At 38.3% G+C, this 25,066-nt stretch overlaps 1 protein-coding gene across 2 annotated transcripts; it reads right to left on the bottom strand.

The window, feature by feature from the left end:
• Nucleotides 1–656: 656 nt before the first annotated feature.
• Nucleotides 657–23,389, bottom strand: TPR5 (Tetratricopeptide repeat (TPR)-like superfamily protein). Of its 2 annotated transcripts, XM_090002359.1 has the most exons (12): nt 23,261–23,389; nt 23,088–23,142; nt 22,811–22,909; nt 19,937–20,161; nt 19,727–19,851; nt 12,972–13,093; nt 12,753–12,835; nt 2,890–3,054; nt 2,494–2,700; nt 2,296–2,390; nt 2,087–2,184; nt 657–1,137 (listed from the first exon to the last, which is right to left on the bottom strand). In XM_090002359.1, the coding sequence occupies exons 2-12, from the start codon at nt 23,130–23,132 to the stop codon at nt 983–985; spliced, it is 1,419 nt and encodes a 472-aa protein (XP_089858485.1). In that variant the 5' UTR covers nt 23,133–23,142; nt 23,261–23,389; the 3' UTR covers nt 657–982. The 2 variants fall into 2 exon arrangements, with proteins under 2 accessions (XP_089858485.1, XP_089858487.1); XM_090002361.1 differs by having other exon boundaries at nt 23,088–23,268.
• Nucleotides 23,390–25,066: the final 1,677 nt, after the last annotated feature.

Consider the following 25,066-nt stretch of genomic DNA (forward strand, 5'->3'; position numbering starts at 1 on the left):
TATTTTGTGAACCTCCTGCCGTTTGCATGAAACTATCATTGTGAATCTCCCAAATGATTTTAACCACATTCAGAGGTTCACAACATATTTGCGCGTGAACATCAAGATGTCCACGCAACCATGTTGTGACTCTCTTCAATGATTTTATCTGCATTTGAAGGTTTGCAACATATTTGTGTAAACGTCAAGAGATTAGTAATATATTTATGCAAACATCAAGAGGTTCACAACATATTTGTGTAAACGTCAAAAAGATCAAAACAAATTTGTATGAACGTCAGGAGTTTCACAACATATTTGTGAGAAAGTCAGAATCAAGAGATTCACATGCAAACATCTTGAGGTTTGCAACACATTTGTGCGGACATCAAGAATTTCACAGCATATTTGTGCAAATGTCAAGTCTGTACAAATATGTTGCAAAGGGTAAAAATTGAAAAGGATTTCAGCAAATTGTAAGACATTTATGAAATCATGCTATTTTACAAAAACAGTACTGTCACTTTCCAACATGAGAATCAGAATGTCATGATGTTACCAATGACTTACTGTTCTAAAACTTGGCATTTCTTTCAAAGAATCCTAATTGTCAGAGCAACTAGAAAGAGATTCTTTGATTTGGAATGATCCAATCCAGGAGATAAACTATTCAGAAGTTTTCACAACAAATCATGATTGATGTTAACACCGAATCCAGATCTGGTTAAATAGTTCACATCATATCAACTCATGCTTGACCATCACCAGGCATGTAGTTACAGTTCTCTCTCTCTCTCTCTCTCTCTCTCTGGCGATTTGACATTGTTCTTCTATCATCTATGAAACTCCTAATGACCACAATTTGAATCCTATCTAGCACATTTGGCCGGCATTAAACATCAAACATCGCAAGCAAGAACACCAAACAGTACAAATTTCAGTACAAGCACGCAAGCAGTATTTAGCTGCAGCATTCCACAAGCCACATTAGGTTGTATAGAGTTCAAGAGATCATATCTTCCACACTGCCATTGGATTGCAGAACATGCACCCGCCATTGTTGAGGGCAATACTTAGGGTGTAGCTTTTTAAGCATCTCTGTATGTGCCATAGCCACAGACTCACTCAGGAAGACATCATCCCAAATCTTCCATAGATCTAGTTCAGCAAACAAGAAGAAAAAATAGTTACTATCTTATCATTCACTAATTACAAAGCCATACAAGTAGAACAAACTAAGCAACTGTCTCATAAAGCAATGAGACATTCAACGAGAAAAAATAAACCACTTATCGTATCAGTAAATTTTCCAACAGCAATAATTTGTCAGCAGCCGCAGTGGAGAAAAAAATGTATGGCTACCAACTTGAATTTGCTTCAATTAACCAACACTATTGCAACTCGCAACACTGATGTTCAGATTTCACAATATCTGGAAAATATTACTATCTAAACCACTAGTGCAAAGATTTCACAATATCTAGAAAAATATTACTATCTAAGCCACTCTGCAATCCATGAAGAAATTAAAAATTTAAAGGTTCACATCACAGTCCCATATAAAGTGTTATTAACTAAATCAAACATTGAACAAGGTCTTTTTACAGACCATCATTATGGAGTTGCCTCCTGTGGCCACTTGGAGTCGGCCAAAATACTGAAGAAACAACTAGGGAGGAAGATATCTCAAGCAAACAAGTTCCTTGTCTGACAAGGTTTTGCTGAAAAAGGTTGGTCCTTGAATGTAATTTCTTCTGGAGATGAACAAGAACACACTTCCTCAACTTGGTTTCTGGTAATGTAATTCCTACATTTTACAATCTCACATTCATTCTTACATTTACCTTAACATGTCTAGAATATGAAATCATTTCAGTTGATAGTGAGATTTACATTAAGAAAATATAATATAAAAATGGTAAGCATTTGCAAGGTGATCTATGTCACACAAGAACATGAAATTTTATCATCATTTCAATCCAAAATAGTAACAATAAGCAGAAAATGCTTCATGCAAAGAAAAAAAGGAGAAAACACAGACCATCTGTACTGGAAGTTAGTCATACCCAAGTGCCAAAGGTGCAATTATAACAACTCTTAGACTTACCAGCTCTATCCATATCCGAGAGACACATGATGATCATGTCAAACCGTGGAACCTTTGACAGATTATCCAACATGCTAACAGCGAACCCAGGATCTTCCCTAACAAAAAGAGTATGGAAAAAGCCCAGTACAACAAATTATAATACTACTGAATCATGGTATAATCAAAAAATGAAAATAAAAAGAAATGCAGAAACAAAAAATATTTACATGAAAAAGGTGGCTATGCATTTAATTATGTCCATCAATATTGGGGCAGATAGTGCATTTTTGAATAATTGAGGTAACATTACTGGATCTATCGTCTGGATGATCAAGAGAGCAGATCAAATGCAAACATGGGTCAAAACAGCTGAAATATAAATAAGCCAGACTAAATAAATGGACCAAAGAATTTCATCAGAAAACCTTTAGCAAACGACATTGTAATACACAATCATCTGAAATCCCTCTCCAAAGAACTTCAAACTGATGGGCTGACTTAGGTGTTGCTATCGTTTTTGCAGCAGATTCCATAGCTCGTGAAGCTGCACGTGAAGCAAGCTCTTGTACGTTTAGCTTTGTCTTTTGCCTCCCATCAGTATCATCGTTACCCTGCTGAAAGTAAGCAGCAGTCTGAGGAACAAACAACAAAAATCTACATGAGTTTGCTTTAAAGAATTTGCAAACTAGCGTGTCAAATTCATATCAATTCATGGTTTGTGTCCGTCTTTGTGACATAGAGAGAGAAACTCATGACTCATGAGAATGGTTGTAGGATAACTAACAATCTATAATGCTTTAGTAGCATGCCTAATAAATAACCTTAATATGCTGAGGTTGAGATTTGGGAGTTATTCCTGCTCTCTGGAGACTTTCCTGGACCAAATGAGTACTCCGAACTTGTTTAACTTCTGGTGTTGAACTTGTTTCACTCTTTACCTCTTGAACAGAGTGTTTTGCAGCAGTAGCAGGCTTCTTGGCATTGGCCTGCATATAAGAAAGAAACAAGCAAATTGAATATTTGATCCAACAATTTCATGGGCTATATTTAATAGTTTAGAGGCAAGTAGCATGAAAGCTGGATTAATAAAAATCTTAGCCCAGGTTTGCAGATTTGTCTCACAATCTCCCTGCTTACTATCTAAAAGTGCAAAAATGTACCAATTGACAACTAAATATCAACTTCTTAGGTATGTCATTAGAACACATACAGTAAGTCTTCAAAGAGCATTACTGTAGCAACTAAAGGATTATTTAGAAACAGTCTCAGAGATGATGGGGAAAGCAGATATACTCGAACAAATCCAAGCAAATCCCTTCTAAAAGGAATAAATAAGTTTTTCTTGCTAAATATGCCACCAACATTTCATCCAAAAAATTTATCTCGGTAACCAAGCCATGATAAAGTTATAAACACACCTACAAGGTCTAAATAAATAACACTTGCAATTATGACTTTCTACTGGACAGTGTGGTATTACTGATAGCACTGAATATACATGTGCATGTGTTCTCTATTTCTGAGATTCACTCAGATTATCTCTTTTCCCTTTCATGACAAGATAAAAGACAAAACATGTATGGCAATGACATTAGGTACAGCATCCAGTAGCATGAGACCTACGTAATGAAACCAAAAACAATACAAAGGTTGCCTCTAAGGGCTACAACAATGCACAAACACAAAGAGACCACTTATGGGTCAATTATAATCTCACAATGGAAAAACCACACACAAGCACCTTTAGAGAGCAAGAACATAAAAAATATAAGATGGTATTGATTCATAAAATGCTTAGAGAAACATTACAAAACAAAGGGAATAGCCCCCTTTAAATAGACAAAGGAGGCCACAAAGGGCTAGTCCAACTTTAAATAGACGACGACTAGTTGGTCTATCCCTAATGGCTCCAAAAACATAAAAATATAAAAATAAAACTCTAAAATGCTAAAAACAAAATTACAAAGCATACACTAGTAGGCCAACCCTATTGCACCTGTGAAATGACCAAAATACCCCTGAGGGTATTTCAGTTTACAAACATAAATATATATATATATATAATATATGCACACACACACACACACACACACACACACACATATATATATATATGTTAACAACCATCATGTAACTTTGGACTGGCATACGAGGATGTTACTGCCAAAAAGTTTTTCATCTCGAATGAATGCATGGGATGCACAGAAGAAATTATTTACGCTAAAATATAAACATGGCAATCATTGGAAAACTAATTTTGTAGTATCACTAGCTGTTTGGGGACGGTTGGCAACTAGCATATATGTAATATAATGACAGTAATGTGATGCACAAATCACCACTGAAGATGTCAGAACCCGACCCTTGAAAGGACGATCCCGCAAAATCCGGGCAGCGTGGGAGCGAGGGAGAGAGTGTTGCAGCGTGAGAGACAGGGACATGCAGCAAGAGAGAGAGAGAGAGGATCATCTCTCTCTGGTTGGTTACATGGAACGAGAGGGGGAGGGAGAGAGTGTTGCAGTGTGAGAGACAGGGACTGTAAGAAAGTGAAAAATACGCTACAACAAATGTCTCTCAACAAGTTCTCACAAATACATCATAAGAACCACAGAGGTTCACAAAGAGAACTTAAGAATACACACAACCCGAAACGGGTATAAAAATGAAAAATAAACAATTTTATTGATTTGAGATAAAAACCCAAAACAAGAGTAAGTATTTACAAGGGGAATAGCCCCATATTTATAGAGAGGTAGAGAGAAGCCTTAAGAGAGCTGTTGGACTCTCCAACGGCTCTAATAGAGCTGTTGGGGAGTCAACAGCTCTTTTTGGATTTACCTTTTTGACTTGGTCAAAAAGGTACCTTTTTTACTAGTCAAAAAGGTAAAGGCCAAATCAGTCCAATGATGAACTGGTTTGGCTAATTCTAGTTGTATTTTAACTAGAATTAATTAAACAAAAAATCCTAACTAGAAAGAAGATAAAACATTACATGTCTATGAGATTACATATGAGATATTATATGAGATTACATATTTTAACACTCCCCCTCAAACTTACGGTTGGATAACCGAAAGTTTGCCTAAGAGAAAGTGAAACCTAGGAGCAGCGAGAGGCTTGGTGAAGAAATCGGTCAGCTGATATTCTGAAGCAACATAGGAAAAATTGATGGTGCCACGCAAAAATTCCTCTCGAACATAATGGCAATCCATTTATATATGTTTGGTGCGTTCATGAAATGTCTGATTGCTTGCAATATAGATAGAGCTCTTGTTGTCACAACACATATTTGATGCTTTTGGACTTTCAACTCTCATATCGGAAAGTAGACGTCGAAGCCAGACTAATTCCATAGTAGTTGTAGTCATTGCCCTATATTCAGCTTCAGTTGATGAGAGAGAGACCTTTTGTTGCTTCTTACATCGCCAAGACACCAAGGATTCTCCTAAAAAGACACAAAAACCTGTAGTTGAGTGACGGTCATTTGGATCACCACCCCAATCTGCATCAGTATATGCAAGCAATTCTAAGTTAGAGGAAGCGGATAAAAATAATCTTCGAGAAATAGAATTTTTGATATATCTAATAATATGCAAAACTGCTCACATATGAACAGAAGTTGGAGCATGTTGAAATTGACTGGCTGTATGGACCGCATGTGTAATGTCAGGTCTTGTGATAGATAGATACGATAAAGCCCCAACAAGTTGCCTATACGGAGTCGGATTCTCGAGTGGCTCTCCATCATCAATCTTCATTTTGACATTCACAATCTCAGGAGTATCAACATGTCTTTCATCTGAAATACTTGACCTGACAACAATATCTAATGCAAACTTAGATTGAGTTAGCAAGTAACCTCTAGGTGAGTAGACAACTTCTATACCAAGAAAATATTTCAAAAAACCCAAATCACTCGTTTCAAAATGTGTTTTGAGAAATTTTTTAATATCATAAACTCTCTGTTTATCACTTCCAGTGATGATCATGTCGTCAACATAGAGTAGAAGGATGATAATACCTGCATCAGAATTCTTAACAAACAAAGTTGTGTCAGTAAGACAAAATCGAAAACCAAAATCAAGCATAACCTTACTAAACTTATCATACCAAGCTTTTTGGAGCTTGCTTGAGACCATATAAAGCCTTGTTTAGGCGAAGTGTTTTCCCTTTAGGTATATTCATTCCTGGTGGTGGGTCCATGTATACTTCTTCAGCTAAAGTTTCATTTAGAAAAGCATTTTTAACATCCATTTGAAAGATATGTCATCCCTTTATTGATGCAAGAGCTATTAGGATTCTAACAGTGGTTATTCTAGCTACTGGGGCAAAGGTCTCTTCATAGTCTATTCCATATTCTTGAGAATAGTCTTTTGCCACCAACCGGGCCTTGAATCTTTCAAGAGTGTCATCACTCTTGGTTTTCACCTTGTACACCCAGCGACAACCAATAGGTTTCTTGTTGTTTGGAGGATGGTCTTGAATGGTCCAAGTATTTACTTTTTCTAAGACTTTTAATTCGACTTTCATAGCCTTGACCCATTCTGGTTGATCCTTGGCTATATCATAACTGGGAGGTTCTTCATAGGAATGAATTAGAGCAATAAAGGCTTGATGTTTTGGTGAAAAAGACTGATATGACACAAACTTTGCAGGAACCCTCGAGATCCTAGTGGATTTTCTAGATGAAGAGGCAGATTCATGTTCCCTTGTGTATTTATCCAGGGCACACTATCTTTCTAAATTTCCTCGTCAAGAGTATTGAATACAATCTTGACTATTTCTATGAGGATCAGAATCAATCACATCCATCTGATCATCTAGATCAATTTCTCTTTCACTATCCTTTGGAACTAGATCCAACAAGAAGGAATACTCATCTATTTCAGCAGAATTTTTGTTTTCAAAAAAACTTTCATTTTCTATAAAGGATACATTCCTTGAAACGTATAACTTGTTGTTTTTAGGGTCAAAACATATGTATCCTTTTTTATTATTTGCATATCCTAAAAAAGTACAGGGTATAGCACGGGGAGAGAATTTATCATTTTTATCTGTAAAAATAAAGCACTTGCACCCAAACACCCTCAGTCTAGAATAATCAGGTTTTTGTTTATAAAGCTTTTTAGTAGGAGAAATATTCTTTATTGAGGATGAGGGCATCCTATTAATACGATACACAACAGTTAAAATAGCTTCGGCCCAAAAAACTTTAGGAACTTGATGTGTGATAAGTAGTGTTCTAGTTGTTTCTATAATGTGTTTGTGTTTTCTCTCAGCTAACCCATTTTGTTGAAGGGTATAGGGACAAGATTTTTGGTGTGAAATTCCATGTGAGTTCAAATATTCTTTAAATTCAGTTGATAAAAATTCTCCCCCTGAATCAGTGCGATATATTGAAATATCATTCTTAAATTGATTTTTGACCATATTATGAAATATTTGAAAAAAAGAGAACACTTCAAATTTGTGTTTGAGAAAGTAAATCCAGGTATATCGTGTAAAGTCATCCACGAAAAAACCCACATTTTGACGTAACTGGTGCAGGACCCCAAACATCAGAGTGAATTAATTCAAGTGGTCGAGTGGAGACAAAAGTTCTTTCTTGAAATGCTAGTCGTTTCATTTTTCCAAGAATACATTTTTCACAAGTGAAAGTTTCAAAATTACAAATTTTTTCCATGTTTGGAAAGTACTGAAGCTTGGATATACAAGGGTGACCAAATCTTTGGTGTAAAAGATCCAAGCCTACTTTTTGAACATTGCAGCATAATGTTTTCTTGGGTAATTCCAAAAAATCCATGTAATATAAGCCTCCTTCTCTATGGCCTTCCCCAATCAGCTTCCCTGACTGGTGATCCTGTACTTGACAATCATGAGAAGCGAAGGAAACATTACACCCATGATCAGTTAATTGAGAAACAGATAAGAGATTTAGATTAAGTTTGGGGATATATCTAATCTTTGGAACACAAAATCCTTTTGAGTTTTGAGAGTTATTTTCGAAATTTCTTATTCCTTTTATCTCAAGGGATGTTCCATCCGCAGTAAAAACACTCGATCCACTTGAGTCATAACAATGCGACAGTAATTTTAAATTTGGTGTCATGTGAAAAGAAGCACCAGAGTCAAGAAGCCATAGGGGTTTACCTGGATCGGAGGTGCCAACAGAAGAGATCGCAACTCCAGCTGAGGGAGAAGTTCCTTTAAGAAGAGGTTGTAGAGCCTCCACCAGCTGAGACAGGGACATGTTTCCAATGGATGTCTCATTTGATTCTTTTGATTCAATAACAGCTACCTTCTTCTCATAAGATTTTTTCAACTTTGGACAGTAAGTTTTAACATGTCCGGGTTCATGACAGTAATAACAAATAACTTTTCTCCTTTCAAAATCGCCTCCTTGCCTTTCATTGTTTATTCTCCCAATATGTGGAGGTTCGTATGTGCGAATGTGATTACCTGGTCTAGATACAACTAAAATTGTATCATCATCGCTTTTGTCGACTCGTTTCTTGAGTCTATTTTCTTCCATACTTAGCTCTTCAATGGTATCTTCAATAGAGGAAACATTTCCCCGATGTAGAAGAGCAGACTTGGCTGATTCAAATTCGGGTCTCAACCCATTTATAAATTGAAAAAAATGCTCCGCATTTACTTGATTTTGGCGAAGCTCAATGTCTTGTGGACAATGCCACTTTGGTTCAAGAAGAGCCAACTCTTCCCATAGTTCGGATAAGCTATTGTAGTATTCTCTAATACTTCTCTCTCCTTGAACCATATTCCAAACATTTTCTTGTAAGTTACATATATGAGCAATATCTTTAAGAGAATACATTCTCTTAAGATATTCCCACGCATCATTAGCATGTTCAAATTTTGCGAGACTTGAACACTTTTTTATGTCTACACTAGAAATTAGCCAAGACATGATCTTGGCGTGACCCATTCTCCATTCTTTCCATTCATTTTCATATGTGGAGATGGCCTTAGTTTTTTCCACCTCCGAAAGAGGTACTTCTCTTCCACCTTCTTCTTTAGTTAGCGTTAGTTTAGGTTCCTTATCGGTTCCATCAACTAAGCCCCATAGACCCTTTCCCCAAATAAGATGCTTCATGATTGAAGCCCATGTTACATAGTTTGAATCGTTGAGTTTTATGGACTTAATGGTGACATTATCATTGTCATCCATTTTACAAGCTTGGGAATGAGAGGGGAAGAAGAAAAGCAAGTGGGAAGAGGAATATTTTAACCACAAAGATCGAAAATAAGTAGCCTTCCACGCCCTTCAAGGCTACACACGAGCACTCCTTCAAAGAGACTTCACTTTCTTGAAGAGTAGTTGCATGGCACGCTTCCCAATACACGTTCACCGACCTTGCTCTGATACCATATAAGAAAGTGAAAAATACGCTACAACAAATGTCTCTCAACAAGTTCTCACAAATACATCATAAGAACCACAAAGGTTCACAAAGAGAACTTAAGAATACACACAACCCGAAACGGGTATAAAAATGAAAAATAAACAATTTTATTGATTTGAGATAAAAACCCAAAACAAGAGTAAGTATTTACAAGGGGAATAGCCCCATATTTATAGAGAGGTAGAGAGAAGCCTTAAGAGAGTTGTTGGACTCTCCAACGGCTCTAATAGAGCTGTTGGGGAGTCCAACAGGTCAAAAAGGTACCTTTTTGACTAGTCAAAAAGGTAAAGGCCAAATGATGGACTGGTTTGGCTAATTCTAGTTGTATTTTAACTAGAATTAATTAAACGAAAAATCCTAACTAGAAAGGAGATAAAACATTACATGTCTATGAGATTACATATGAGATATTATATGAGATTACATATTTTAACAGGGACATGCAGCAAGAGAGAGAGAGAGAGATGATCTCTCTCTCTCTGGTTGGTTACATGGAACGAGAGGGGGAGGGAGAGGGACGACGGCAAGGAGGGAGATGAGTGTTCCATCCTAGGCTAGCGTCTTGCGCAGAGGATGGGGTAGGCATGGGGAGGGAGAAACACGTTACCTCAAGGCTGAGATTCTCAAGCACGAACGAAGAAGAGAGGAAACTCAATAATCTTCATTCATAAAAATAATCAAGAACAAAACACCTATATATGTAGTCTATCATAGATTCCCAAAAGAAATAAGAGTCCAAGAAGGGAGGGGTGTCCCAAAGTTCCTATCAAACTAGGTCTCTGAGGCGAATCTGGATCATCGTGAACAGATTTGGGGTGGTCCGTAACTTGTCCTCAAGGCAAAAACTTCGAAAACTGCTGCAACAACTGATCCTTATCACCTCCAGAATCAAACACTAGGCGCAGGGTTTTCTCACGTGCCTTGATTTTGCAGGCCTTTTCCGTTGGCCAAGCCGAAGCAGCGTTTTCGGTTGTGCAGGCTAACAACTACTTTACAATGGATCTTAAGGATTCGTCAGTCCATTATGAATAGTAATTATAGTCGGTGAGCTGGACCTTAAACAATTGTCCTTGAGTGTGACTGATGTCAGATCAGCCCTTGGCATGCTGTGCTTGCGCTGTGTCAATTCTGGCCAGGGCAGTGCATGAGTTTTCCAGAAACGAGAAAGTAACTAGTACAACCTGTGTGTTGTGAGCAGCAACTAAATTATTGCTTCTAGGCACCACAGATTCTTGTGATTTGTCTGTTACCTTGGCTAGCAAACTTGAAAATAGAGTGCATTGTCCATCCTCGATAATTGGGTAGCAACAGGTTGAAGCCTTGTTTCCATTTTCATCCATGACAGGTTTGTTGCTTGTGCATCAACAGTTGCTTCACGCTGCTTGACACCCTTTGAACCTGACAGATCCACCTTTTACAGTCCTTGAATGGCCTCACACATATTGCACTCAGGCGTGGGTCCAGAGGCGGGTTGTCCTGCATCTGTGTGACCAATTGGCTCAATTGGATGGTCAACCTCATGGGATATGAATCTCTGGTTGGTCTTCCCACTGGTATGAGAATAGTATGAACACATCCTAGATAGTTTCTCCTCGGTCACACATGCCATATATCACCAAGGCTTTAGAGAAGGTTCCCCAAGAGGGTGTACTCAACTGGGTCTCCAGCCAATGGTACCAATAAATTGCCTCTTCCTCCATGTGAATTGTGGCAAAGGCAACCCGATCCTCATCTGGCGTCTTGGCGATCTTGAAGTACTACTCGGCACGAAACAACCAACTAGTGGGGTCCGCCCTGGCAAACTTCAAAAACTCCATCTGGGGTTGGCGGATGGAATAGGGTCCATTGGTAGATCCCTACTCTTGATCGCCCGCACTGGTTTCCCCGGAACATCCCGAGAGGCTTCCTTGTGCTCCCTAGTATTGGATAGATTCAAGAATCTTAAAGAGCTATTGAAACCGCTCATCTACTTTTTTGTTCAACACATCCATATGATCATTTACATCCCCTAGGGTTCATGTTACCCTATTGATCATCTCGTCCATTTAATTGACATGAGCCTGGAACTCTGTCTGAAGCTCACCAACCATATCTTGGGCTGCGTCATCTCAGGAGGCTCCAGAATTGCTATGGACTAAATATGTGTGTATCAGACACTCGTGACCAACTATAAGCGCCACAAATGCACACAACCCCGTAGGCATAGGGCTCATGCATGCCTGACATGATCGATGGTACAATGGCTGAGTTCAGCCAAACGCTTGGGTTGGTCAGACCCTCCCAATGACACTGACTAAGTCAACGAGTGCCAACCAAGAATCCACCCTTGGTGCGAGCTGGAATAAAACAGCCACACGCCTAGAGAGCTATCAGGAACGAGCGTCCGACACATAAACCCGATTCAGGTAGGGACTCACGTAAGAAAAAATTACAGATCTGACGGTTATTTAATTAAATACAACATAAATCGAAAAAACAATGCCATATCGCATCTGATCGGATTCGAGAAGGGTGTGGGTCTTGTTGATGTGAAAACCCACGTGTGATCGTCGTTCTTAGTCCCATGGAAAGCCTCGCTTTGATACCATTGTCAGAATTCGTCCCCTAAGAGGACAGTCTTGCGAAATCTAGGCAGCGTAGGGGTGCGGGAGAGAGTGTTGCAAGCTTGCAACGTGAGAGAGAAAGAGAGAATCGTCTCTCTCTGGCTGGTTATGTGGAACAAGAGGGAGAGGGACAACTGCAAGGAGGAGGGAGATGGGCATTCCCTCCTAGGCCGGCATCTTGCGCAGAGGATGGGGTAGGTGTGGGGAGGGAGAAACATGTTCCCTCAAGGCTGGTATTCTCAAGCAAGAACGAAGAAGAGAGGAAACGTGAAACTCTATTAAGAACAATAATAAAGAACAAAACACCTGTATATATGTAGTCTATCATAAAGTCCCAAAAGAAACAAGAGTCCAAGAAGGGAGGGGTGTCCTCCAATCCCTATCAGACTGTGTCTCTGGGGCGGATCTGGATCCTCGTGAACGGATCTAGGGAGGTCCATAACAGATTATGTAAGATCATTGTATGGCCCAAGAAGGCCACTTTTTCACTATGGTGTGCAGATTTTCACATCCCTTTTGCATCAACAGAAACTCTATTATTTGTCCACAATGATAGGAAGCTATGAGTCAACAAGTATAAAAAATGGCTCAAGTAATTGCTCAGAAGTTTGGGAATGCCAAGGAGCATGAATCAGCGCTTCTTAACAGAAAAATCACCTTATCATATAATGCCTTTGCCTCAGCATATTGTTTCTTGAGCTCCTGATTGTCGGGTTCAAGCCTCAATGCAAACTCAGAATCTGCATTTGGAATCAAAATATGCAAGTAGGTCACAACATTTTAGTTATGACGCATAAAAAGAAAAAAGGAAAAAAATCACAAAAAGAAGGAAATTTTTTCTTGTATCATGGGATCATAAGTACTGAAGCAAACTACCTTCAATTGATGCTCGATATTTGCCTAATTCTTTCCTTGCTGTAGCACGTCGTGAATAAGCTTTGACATAACGATCATCTAAATTTAAGGCTTCTGTACAGTCATTCTCAGCTTCTTGAAACCTAATAAGAATGAGAGCAAAACAAAACATTTGAAGTCAGATATGAACTACTCAAGCAAAAATTTTAAAAAATAAATAAATACATAACGATCTTAGTTAACCTAGAATACAGGAGGCATTATCTCAGCTATTGCACAGGTGATTGTAAATGGTTGCATGCAATATATTTCGAAATGATAAAAGAAAAGAAACACAAAAGCTCTAATAAGTTTTGAATTTGTTAGCAAATATTTTGCCTATTGACATACTAATATGTTCTGTATGGCAACAAAGGTAGCTAAAGCAACATCTCTAACATTCAAATTGTCCTCTGCTGAATGCATTTAAATGAGCCAAGTTCCTAAGATGGTTTCAACCAATGTCACAAATCTCGTTTTCACCAAAAATCTCACAAGGGAAATTATCATGTTATTTTGAAAAATCTGGTTTTTCCAGAAAAATGTAGGGAAAATATAGGAATGTATAAAAATATGAAAACATATATTATATAAAATGTAAAGAAAGCATAAATATTTAAAAAATATACAAACAAAAGTGTTCTATTGTATTAATTGGTAAAAATGAATGTACATATGTATATAGTTATATGTAATATAACTAGATTGTAACTAGGATTAGATTTTTTTGGTTTTTTGTTTTTTAGTTTTGAATTAGTCAACATTAGTTGTCAACATAGGGAGTCATTGGGCTGCCAACGGCTCTATTTAAAGTCTCCTCATTGTGTATAAATAATGGGCAAAGTATGAGATTTCGTATGTGTGTGGTTCAGCTTCACAGGAAACAAGAAGAGACAGAGAGAGGGAGATGCACAATGGCTGGGAAAGCACACGATAGCTCGACCTCCAAGCCCTAAGGTTTATAAAAAGGAGCAGATATACAATGAGTCTTTTGTTACAGAAGTATTACAAGAATGTCATTAATGAAACAATATTGTGCATATGTTTCATTTAACGTGCGTCTGGATCTGGATCCAGATTTATACGCATACTATATTTTAACACCCTCCCTCAAGTTGTACGTGATTTTGGAGCATGTACAACTTGCTCTTCAATAACCAAAATTGACGTCCTATTAATCCCTTGGTAAACAAGTCTGCCACTTGATCTTCTGTTCGAACATGACGCAGTTCTATCTCCTTCATCTTGACTTTCTGTCGTATAAAATGTTGATCAATTTCAATGTGCTTCGTTCTGCTATACTGGATAGGATTACATGCAATGTTTATTGCGCTTTGATTGTCACATAGAAGAAAAGATCGAATAATTGTCTCCCCAAGATCACTCAATAAGTGTTTAATCCATGTAGCTTCTGTCGTGCCTGCAGCCATCAACCTGTATTCAGCCTCTGTACTCGATCATGCCACTGTTTTTTGTTTTCTGCTGCTCCAGGACACTAAATTGTGTCCAATATATGCACAATATCCAGAGACAGATCGTCTCTCATCTAGATCTTCTGCCCAATCTGCGTCTGTATAAGTGATGAGTTCATGTCCTCTATGCAGATTATCGTTCTTGCGATAAACAAATCTGTCTCCTATAGTTCCTTTTAAATAGCGTAGAATGCACTTCTCAACTTCCATATGACCCTCCGTTGGAGCATGCATAAACTGGGATATCTGATTGACAGCATAAACTATATCAGGTCTGGTAAAGGTCAAGTATTGTAACATCCCTACGAGGCTTCTATACATTGTAGGGTTGACACAAAGATGACCATCTTCAGAGCTCAGCCTTTGATGTCATACACTAGGAGTGCTGACTGGTTTGCAATCCGTCATCCCGGCTCTTTCCAGAAGGCCAAGAGTGTATTTTTGTTGCATGAGTGTCAATGTGTCTTGTTGTCTATCAACTTCCACACCATAAAAGTACTTCAACTCCCTTAAATCTTTCATCTTGAAAGTTTTCATTAAAAATTGTTTCACGTCTTGCACATGATTATCTGAACTCTCAGTGATCACAATGTCATCAACATATATAAGAAGAAGTATAACAATGTCTGCCTTTTGGTAAATAAAGAGCGAGTGATCCAGAGAGCATCTTCTAAAACCATAACTTTGAATTTGCATAGAGAAACTTTCAAACCAAGAACGGGACGCCTGTTTCAACCCATACAGAGATTTCCTTAGTTTGCACACCCAGGCAGTAGGATCCTTCTCGGCATAACCAGGAGGTTGCTTCATATACACTTCTTCCTTTAAAGTTTCATGCAAGAATGCATTTTTGACATCCATCTGGCTAAGGCTCCATCCTCGATCGACTTATAGGGATATGATGACACGAATTGTACCCATTTTGACTACCGGACTAAAAGTTTCATCGTAGTCTTCACCATATTGTTGTGTGAATCCCCGAGTAACAAGTCGCGCCTTATATCTGTTAATACTTCATTCGGGCTTATACTTTGTTTTATAAACCCATTTTGAGTCAACTACATTCTTTCCTTCTGGTCGAGGTACTATTTCCCAAGTCTGGCATTCATGAAGTGCTTTCATTTCTTCATTCATAGCTTCAGTCCAATGACAGGATTGAAGAGCTTGATTAAAACAAGTGGGTTCATCCTGTTTTATGAGTTGAGACATAAACAACTGAAAATCAAGGGAAAATGTCTCATAACTCACCCATCGGTGAATAGGATGCCTAATGCGTGACGGCCTTTGAGTCGGATCATTGGCGATGCTTTCCACATTCCTTGGCTCTGTATTTTTGTCTCGTCTAGTGTATATTTGTCCAGAGAAGTGTTCTACTGGGGGTGACTCAACTGGAGATAATTCAACATGCATCTGTGAGTCATTCAACTCCCTACTCAAGCCGAAGGACAATTTGCCTGACATGTTTCTCCTGTATTAGCAAAAAGATCTGCGCTCATTCATGGATCATATACCTCTACTTTTCGAGATGACAACTCTTCAGAGTCATTGACCTGAAAATTTCGTTCATCAAAAACAACATTTCTGGAGGTCCTAATACATTTTGTAGTAGAGTCATAGCATCGATAGCCTTTGTATTCATCCACATACCCAACAAATCTACACTTGACGGCCTTGTCCCGAAACTTATTTCGCAGAGATGAATCAATATGTACATAACATACACAACAAAAAACAAGCAGCTCATCATAAGAGGGATGTTGCCCAAATAAAATATAATATGAAGATTTTCGATCCAGAAGTGTCATAGGAAGTCGATTTATGACATGAACAGATGTGTGAAAAACTTTTGTCCAGAGACTAACGGGCACATTGCTATCATGTAACATGTTCATCGCACTCTCGACAATATGCATGTGTTTCTTCTCCGCAACCCCATTTTGTTGAGGGGTATGAAGGCAAGAAACCTGTCGACTTATTCCTTTATCCCGAAGAAAGGCAATAAACTTGTTCGATGAATACTCTCCTCCACCATCACATTGTAAATGCACAATATCACAAGAAAACTTTGTTTTGACCATCGAATGGAATTCCCGAAATATTTAAAAAACTTCATGCTTATGTTTCAAGAAATATATCCAAGTATAACGGGAATAAGAATCAATAAAGATAACATAGTAACGACTGACAGAAAGAGAAGGAATAGGTGTGGGTCCCCAAACATCGGAACAAATAATCTCAAATGGCTTTGAAGCCCTTTTATTAATAATATGAATTGGAAGAACACGGCTTTTGCAGAGTTCGCATGAAGAACATTTATTATTATTATAAAAAAATAAACATAAACTAGACTCTGGAAGAAGACCATCAGATACAAGATTTTCAACGAAACCCCGACTACAATGTCCCAAACGACTATGCCAAATATCTGGCTTATTACAATGAGATGAATTAAAAACTTCCAATAAAGGGAAAAACAAAGACTCTGAAGGCGAAGACACTGAAGAATGCTTGGATGACTTCAACTGGAGGACTGAGACAGAAGGCGAAGACACTGAAGGAATCTCCTTGAAGACGTATATGTTTCCTTGTCGCTCCCCCTTAGCGAACGTCTCATTCGTTCGTAGATCCTTAACATAAACAAAAGAGGGAGTAAATTCGACGGAAGAATTCATACCGTCAACAAGTTTAGCTACATAAACAATGTTCTTTTTAATATTAGGAGCAAGAAGGACATTGGACAAGTAAAGTGAGGACTTTGACATAGGGATATGTGCACTGCCAGTATGACTAATGGAGTGATAAGTTTCATCTCCCGTAACTATACTACATTTTTCAAAGGCAATAAGTGAGATAACTTACCTGCATTACCCGTAACATGTGTGGCAGCACCGAAATCAACATGCCACTCGCCATGTTCATTTTGCTTGATTGTCATCTGTGATAATGTTGATAACAAAAGTTGTTGCACATCTGTAGATGGCGCTTTCGTGTCCACAGTAGTAGCTAATTTATTTTCAATTTTGTTTACTTTTCCTCTATTCTGTAGATTAAACCAACAATCAGCTTTCACATGTCCTCTTTTGTTACATAAGAAACAAGTGGGCACTCTCCTCTAATTCCCTGTATTAAAAACCCCTAAAATATTAGGTGTAGGAAAGATACCATATCCTCCCTGCCCAAAACGTCTGTGGCCTCTACCTCCTTGATGCCCTTCATTTCCTCGTCCAAAACCTACAGAAGTGTCCATGGCCAAAATTGAATGAGAACGAGCTGATTCATTTTTTTCTGCCCTTTGTTTCATAATCATCTCATGCTGGAGAAGTTTCGCTTGAAGGTTGTCAAAGGTGGGCAAGTGAGAAAGGCATGATAAAGTTGTGGTAAACATGTCAAAGTCAGGGCCCAATCCATTGAGAAGTTGTTGAACTTTATCTTTATCTGCAATAGCACTTCCAATAACTGCCAATTGGTCAGTAATACTCTTCAAGCGGCCCATGTATTCCATGACTGTCATGGAGCCTTTCTTCAAACTTTGAAATTCATTTTTAAGTACATAACTCGGGCTTCTGATATCTGAGAGTATGTCTGAGACAGCTTGCTCCACAGATCCGCTGCAGTGCAATCATCTGAAAGAGTAACTAACACTTCTTAAGAGAGTGTTGACGTAATATAAGCAACCAAAGACTGATCCCGCTTCCTCCAAGCTGTATACTCTGGATTCTTAATAGAAATGATAATTGTGTCACCCTTCTCATCCTTGGTTTCCTGCAAAATAAGTCGTGGTGGTATAGGAACTAAACCATCTAGATGTTCATCGAGATCCTGACTCCATATAAAAGGAAGGATTTGCCTCTTCCAGGTCAAAAACTTAGAATGAGTAAGTTTTTTCTTTAACGAGCTGACTCAAGAAATTTGCAGAGGGACCGGATGACGAGGAGTAATCCATATCAATAGGACAATGAATAAGCAAACAAGACGAATGAAAAGAAACAAACAGATTTGAGATCACTTAATCAATCAGTAGAACTTCAACAAGGCATGTATCTGTGCTACCAATATCTTGAAAGGAATTTCCTTTTTTTTTTGCAGATTCAGAATCGAGATTGTAAACTGTTATAATCTGCCTATAGGCGTTGCACAGAGAACACTAAAACAGCAATAAAGGAAAGGAAAAAAAATTGTTGGAATCAAAGAGATTGTTTGCAATCAAAGATAAATCAAACAGACTGCAATCAGAGAGGAGAACACTTAGAAATGATGGCTGCAGTCGTTGATGTCAAGGAAAGAGAGACAAACGTTAATGATGAAGCAATTTTTAATGATGAAGAAGATAGACAGATGATGAACGAGAATCAAGAAAAAAAAAACGAGTAGCAGAAGTTTACAAACCTGTTTAGTTCTGGGACCGAGACGGAGATGATAAAAGAACTAGCAGAAAAAGAACGAGTTGCAGAGAAGGGGAGGAGAGGAGAATAAAAGAAGGGAAAGATGAATCAAAACTTGTTTCTTCAGATCTCACTGAACACGCCTCTGATACCATATGAGATTTCGTATGTGTGTGGTTCAGCTTCACAGGAAACAAGAAGAGAGAGAGAGAGGGAGATGCACAATGGCTGGAGCGGCGCACGATAGCTCGACCTCCAAGCCCTAAGCTTTATAAAAAGGAGCAAATATACAACGAGTCTTTTGTTACAGAAGTATTACAAGAATGCCATTAATGAAACAGTATTGTGCATGTGTTTCATTTAACGTGCGTATGGATCTGGATCCAGATCCATACGCATACTATATTTTAACACAAAGCCCCTCTTCAATCTAAGTTTTTTGCATGGTCTTGATCAATAAAATATTATTTTTTATTCCTTGTGTTTGCCCCTTTAGTGGGTATTTGTGTGTGAGCCCATTTTGTGGCTTGTGAGTGTTCTTTTGGTACTTTGGTGGAACTCTTTGAGTGTCCACCTTGTTCTCTTGGTGAATATATTTTGGAGAACCTTGTTTCCTTTCATTAATATCATGTGGCATTCACGAAAGTGATATACTGAAATTTCAAAATATCGCTCATATTTGTGACATAGGTTTCAACATGATAATAGTAAAAATAATAAGCTTAAATTTATGTAGTTTACAGTGAATTTCCAAAAGATAAGCTACAATTTTGATTCCAAATGCAAGCATCCTATAGTTTACAATGAATTTCGAGAAGATAAACTACAATTTTGACTCCAACAGTATGTTCTTTCAAGAGTAGTAGATCAGAGGAAAACTTGCTTTCTGATTTTCAGATAGGCCATGGCTCTGTTTGCAAAAGCAACTGCTGTTGGTGACAATGCTATGCTTCTTGAATAACAATCAATTGCCTGTGTGAACTTTTTCTGCTTGAAATATTCATTTCCCTGTGATGCCACACAGAAGAATTTCCATTAACAGTCAGCAGCAGTATCAGCCCAAAAAGGTTATTTTAAGATTGATGGTCCTTGCCTGTTCTTTTTCAGAAACAGCACTTGGAGTGTTTTCCTCAGCTGAAAAGCTCATTGATGCTATTTCATCTGGATTTCTCATGTAGCTGAATTGAGGCCGGCTGTTGTTTGTGTATGAAGCATTTGGCACTGACTTGAATGAAGGTTTTTGGACCTCAGATGGCAGAGTCCTCCCAGAAGGACCTTTCTCTTCATTAAGCATTCCAACATTCTTAGCTGCAGAATCCTATGGTTCATTCATCAAACTTTCAAATGCATATGCCCAATGATGTCCACAATGAACCCCAAGTGAAACAAATAGAAGACTCAACCAAAAAACAAAAAAAAGAGGTGGGTGGGGGTTGACATATTTCATCTTTCTATAATGTCTATGATCTCATAAAATAGTTCCACCAATAAACCAGATACAACAAGTATCCCAATTTGTTCAGATGATAACAATTCTAAAAGTGGATCTTTTACAGGATAGGACAAAAGATTTTGCAACAATACCACAACAGTGGGAAAACAAAATATACAATAAATCAAAAAACAACACAAGCGTTTGAAGAAAACATGGTCATTGTGGTTCATGGATAGGCCCTGAACTTCTAGAAATAAGATAGTTTGCTTATGGGGGGATTAAGATGGTGAGCACTATCCATGATTGGGATCCAGCAGCAATTCTCCTCCAACATCATTTGATAGGCACAATGCTTGCCTTGGGTCAATAATTTTCCGTAGCCTTTGGGAAGAGTATACAGTCAGAGAAAAGGAATCACTAGGACCTTGAAAGTGAGAAGGCAGTGTTTGATTAAAAAACCATTTCGATCAAAATACACAATAATGTGAAAAGCACGTAAGCACAAAGGCATTCTGGCTCTTGGGCTATGTAACATAGGTAATTCAAAGTGCCCAGCATACCCATGTCGACACCAGTACCTATGGGCACTGCCACGTATAAGCAAGTGGTCAACTATATACATCGTGTTTCTTTAAATATTTATGATTTCTGCACATTCTTCTTTATATATTTTAGTACTACTACAAATTTGTAGTAAATATATTATGTATATTATGTGTCTGTTTGTGTGTAACATGCACAACCGAGCCACACCATTGCACCATTCTTTTACTGCACACCTGTGTTATACCAGCCACACCCACATCTTACTGTGCACCAGCACCTGTACCCATGCGTGGGCAGACCCAAAACTTCCACAAACAAGATAGCTTGCTTATGTAGGGAGGACCAGACAGTCACTGACTAAACTTGAGCATCATCAGGCAATTATCCAACATCAATTGCAAGACAACGATGCCCTGTCATCTGTGTCAATAATCTCTGACAGTCTTTGGTGCAGAGTATATAGTCAGTGAACAGAGAGCAGTAGCAACTTGAAATTGGGGAGACAGTGTTTTAAAACTGATTAGCGATTTCAAGGAGAAACATCTTAATCAAGAGGTAAAGATTAATTATCGATTTTCGCCCGCTCAAACAACTTTTCCTCAATTAATCTATTCATGCGTGAGAAAACAACATCATACACAGTCACTAAAGATAATACAATCACTATGTGCCTGTGTATACTACCAGGTTATCACAAGTCTGATATTATAAAATTTCAGGTGATTGAATGAGGTGTTGTGCGATGAAGTGGCGAGGCCGGTGAACCATGATCCATCTTCCGTCGTTCCTCGAATTTTGTCCTCAATTAGATCGAAGCTTTTTTACTCCTTACATTTGTAGAATGATATTGTTAAGTTTGAAATTTGCTACATTATGATTAATGATTGGAATGCTATTATTGTTGGTAATTCATTTTTTTATTGTGGAGTCGGATCCGTTTGATGTGCGGTCCTAGATCCAAGTCGAAACGGGAATTTGCATCCAGTCCAGTGTAGTTTGCTAATTCCTGTAACTCGCCAGGAGTGGTCTAACTCAAAACCAAAATGATTTTTGATGTTTAATGATCCCCTCATTTGAGATGGATTATGTTCTTTAAAAAAAAAATGGTTGATAGAAATTTTGACAAATTTTCAGGTTAGAAAATTTACAGCTTTGGTATCATATCGAGGAAGATAGAAAATGGTTTTGGCCTGTCTAGCATCCGACATCACGCTGTAAGTATTTCTAGCTTAAATATTATTTTGTACTATTTGCGATATCATATGTTGCATGCTAGAGTTGGTATAAATATTGAGAACTTAGAAAAAAACTTTTTTGGGGTAGATGGCATGGGTTGGTAAGTGAAATGACCTCATCCAAGGCATATACAACGACATCATGAACGCCCTCAATAACCTGGCAGGTGTCGTGGGTCAAAAGGTTGCCGCTATGCAGGCCATGGGTGGTAACTTGGAGCAAGTTGCCTATGATCGGTTGACAAGAGGTTCATGGACATTAATCCTCTTGCCTTCGTCGAAAAGAAGGACTCGGAAGCAGCCGAGGACTGGGTTCGTGAGATCGAAAGGATTTTTTGAGTTTTGGAGGTTTCCGAGGACAATAAAATCATTTTTGGGACCTACAGGCTGAAGAGAACGCTGAACATTAGTGGGCAACTACCTTCGACGTCAAGTTCCTGAGCGGACCCATCACATGGGAGCAATTCATTGAGGCCAACTTATCCACTATAATCAAATGTTCGAAATCGTATTAGTCGCCCTTGCTAATCCCTAGAAGCAGACGATATTCGTTATCCAGAACACTAGTTTGAATGCACCCACTTACCCAGATAAGCAGGATAAGTTGGTATACAGCAAACTTATCCCACTTCTCTGGATAACTGGCTGCATCAAAAAAAAAACGATCGATTACAGGAAGGGGGAAAATCCCGGAATTCTAACTTCATATCGGAAAAAAAGCAAAACCAACAATCTAGGGTTTCTCCCTCACCTTCCTATTGGGCCCGCGACTCTCCCCCTTGAATTTCTTGTCTTTCTCATTGATCGACCGCTCCCAATCCTGCATATCGTTCAATAAATCCTGGAATTCCTGCAAATTTCAGGATAATAAGAAAACTCATTATTTCCCACAACCAAAGTTCAATAAACCCTGGAATTTCCTGCAGTTTCCAGGATAATGAGAAAACCCATTGCTTCCGAAAATCAAAGTTCAAACTAAACCCCAAAAACCAGAAAAAAAAACTGATAAGAAAGAGGGAGAGGGGTACCAGCGCGTGATCGCGGGTTTGTTTCGTAGGATTGTTGGAAGACATGATGAAATTCCTGGATTATCACGAAAATAAGTAGAAAAAACGAGGATTATGATCGATGGGGAATGAAAAGGCGGGAACTAATTCCGCAGCAAATATTTTCAACAAAAAATGAAGATCTTTGCTATTACCGAAAGAAAGGGGAAATTTTAAGAGGACGAAGGAAGAACAGAGTTACAGAGGCTAATCTCGCTTCTCCTCCGCTCCGTTTTTATGGTGGGAACCTTCGCAGGGGGTCAGGCCCCGGTGACGAAAAAAAGCAAGAGAACGTTGCTTTGGCGAGTTGCCGGTGGATGAATGATATTGAGCCTTTATCGGGTCGGGTCGGGTCGGGTCGGACGTAAAAAACAATATTATAACTAATGAGTATCGGTTTCGGACTTGAATCGTAATCGGACTATTTGGACTCGAATCGAATTGACCTGAATCGACCATTGTTACTTTTTTAATGTAAAAAAATAAAATTCAAAAAAAAAATATTAAAATATTAAAATAGCTTTCAAATGTTACAAATATCTAAAAAATATTTAAAAATAATTAAAAAAATGCATGAGTGTCAATAGACCCTTATCGAATCTATTTTCGGCAGTATGATACGAACTTGCCAATTCATGTCAATTCGCACACGTATTTAGGGGTATCAATGGGTCAGGTCTGACCTGACCCGTACCAAACCCTATAAATCCTATAGGGTCAGAGTTTGGTGATAAATAAACAGGTCGGATTAGAATCTGGGTCAGACTCGAAGGGTTAGATTAATATATGGAGTCGGTATGGTTTGTGAAATTTCATACCAAACCAGTGCTCAACTTGAGTTCCGACTAAGATCGGTAATTTTTCAATATAAAAAGATAAAAAAATATATTATTTTACCATTTATGGTCCGAGTGTGGTTCATTCAGGTATGGTTTCTCTTATGATGGGTCCAATTAAACCCGGGTCAAATTAAATCTGGGTCTGATTCTGAGTCTGGACTAAACCCAATCCCTTGTAGATAAATCCATTAAGGTCCCACTTGCCTAGCCGCGAGTACAGCCAACTTCAACCTTGCAGCAAGGGACACTTTTTATAGGTTTCAAATTCATCCATTTTGTCAACTTAGTGACATTCACAAGTTGCCCATACATGATGAGTGGAACCCTTGTGAGCTATTAATATCCAACACATTGTTACCAATGCAATATATGGCAATTTTTTCTTTCTCATTAAATACATAATTAAAAATATATTTCATTAAAAAACAAAAAAAAAAAACTAGATAAAAGGGAATGGATTTCAAACAAATCATCAACTCATGTATAGGGATTTAATTTGATTTAATATTGTAGAAAATTAGGTAAAAATCAGGAACATGTATGTGAGTTTTCTTTTGGAAAAGTGAGTTAGGGTTTAAGAACTATGGGTTTGAATCCAAGTCTCGCGCATTCTCCAAACCTATGATCTGACAAAATTGAGTCTATATTAGAGTTTTATTTTTTTTATTATTCAAAGAATTTGTGTTTGAGATCGAAGACCTGATCGCAGTGGCTCAACCTGTCATACATACAGTCATCATCTTAGAGGTGTAAAACTCGAGGGCTATAACTCTTGCCCCCAAGGCCTATGCTAGGACTTGGCTTGCGCAATGGCACATGAATCAAACTTTGACCACCCGTGGGATAGCCAAGGCCCAACCTCACTTTGCTTGTTTTGCACAGAATTATTGGAAGGGGTGTGTTTCAAATGGAGTTTTGCCAACTACCTTGGAGATGAGTTTAAGAGCATACGTGCCCCCAAATAAGTATCAAAAAAGGAATTTTCCAATCCCTAGATTTTTGTTGTTTGGATAACTCGAGTGTGCTCAATGAATTCCCTTGGTGTTTAATTCGCGGATAAGGACACCATGTTTTGTCCAGTCCCATCTTGACCTTGAACAGAACAATACATAGTATCCTTGT

Source organism: Nuphar pumila, chromosome 4, assembly GCF_984573655.1.
Source record: "Nuphar pumila chromosome 4, dmNupPumi1.hap1.1, whole genome shotgun sequence".
Lineage (NCBI taxonomy): Eukaryota > Viridiplantae > Streptophyta > Magnoliopsida > Nymphaeales > Nymphaeaceae > Nuphar > Nuphar pumila.

Excerpts from the sequence above, each read along its gene's own strand:
- TPR5 (XM_090002359.1), bottom strand. The coding sequence starts at position 23,132 with ATGTCTTCCAACAATCCTACGAAACAAACCCGCGATCACGCGCTG. Across the intron at positions 2,701-2,889 it reads CTCAACCTCAGCATATTAAG|ACTGCTGCTTACTTTCAGCA; the intron begins GTTATTTATTAG and ends TTTGTTCCTCAG. Across the intron at positions 1,138-2,086 it reads CTCGGATATGGATAGAGCTG|ATCTATGGAAGATTTGGGAT; the intron begins GTAAGTCTAAGA and ends TTGCTGAACTAG.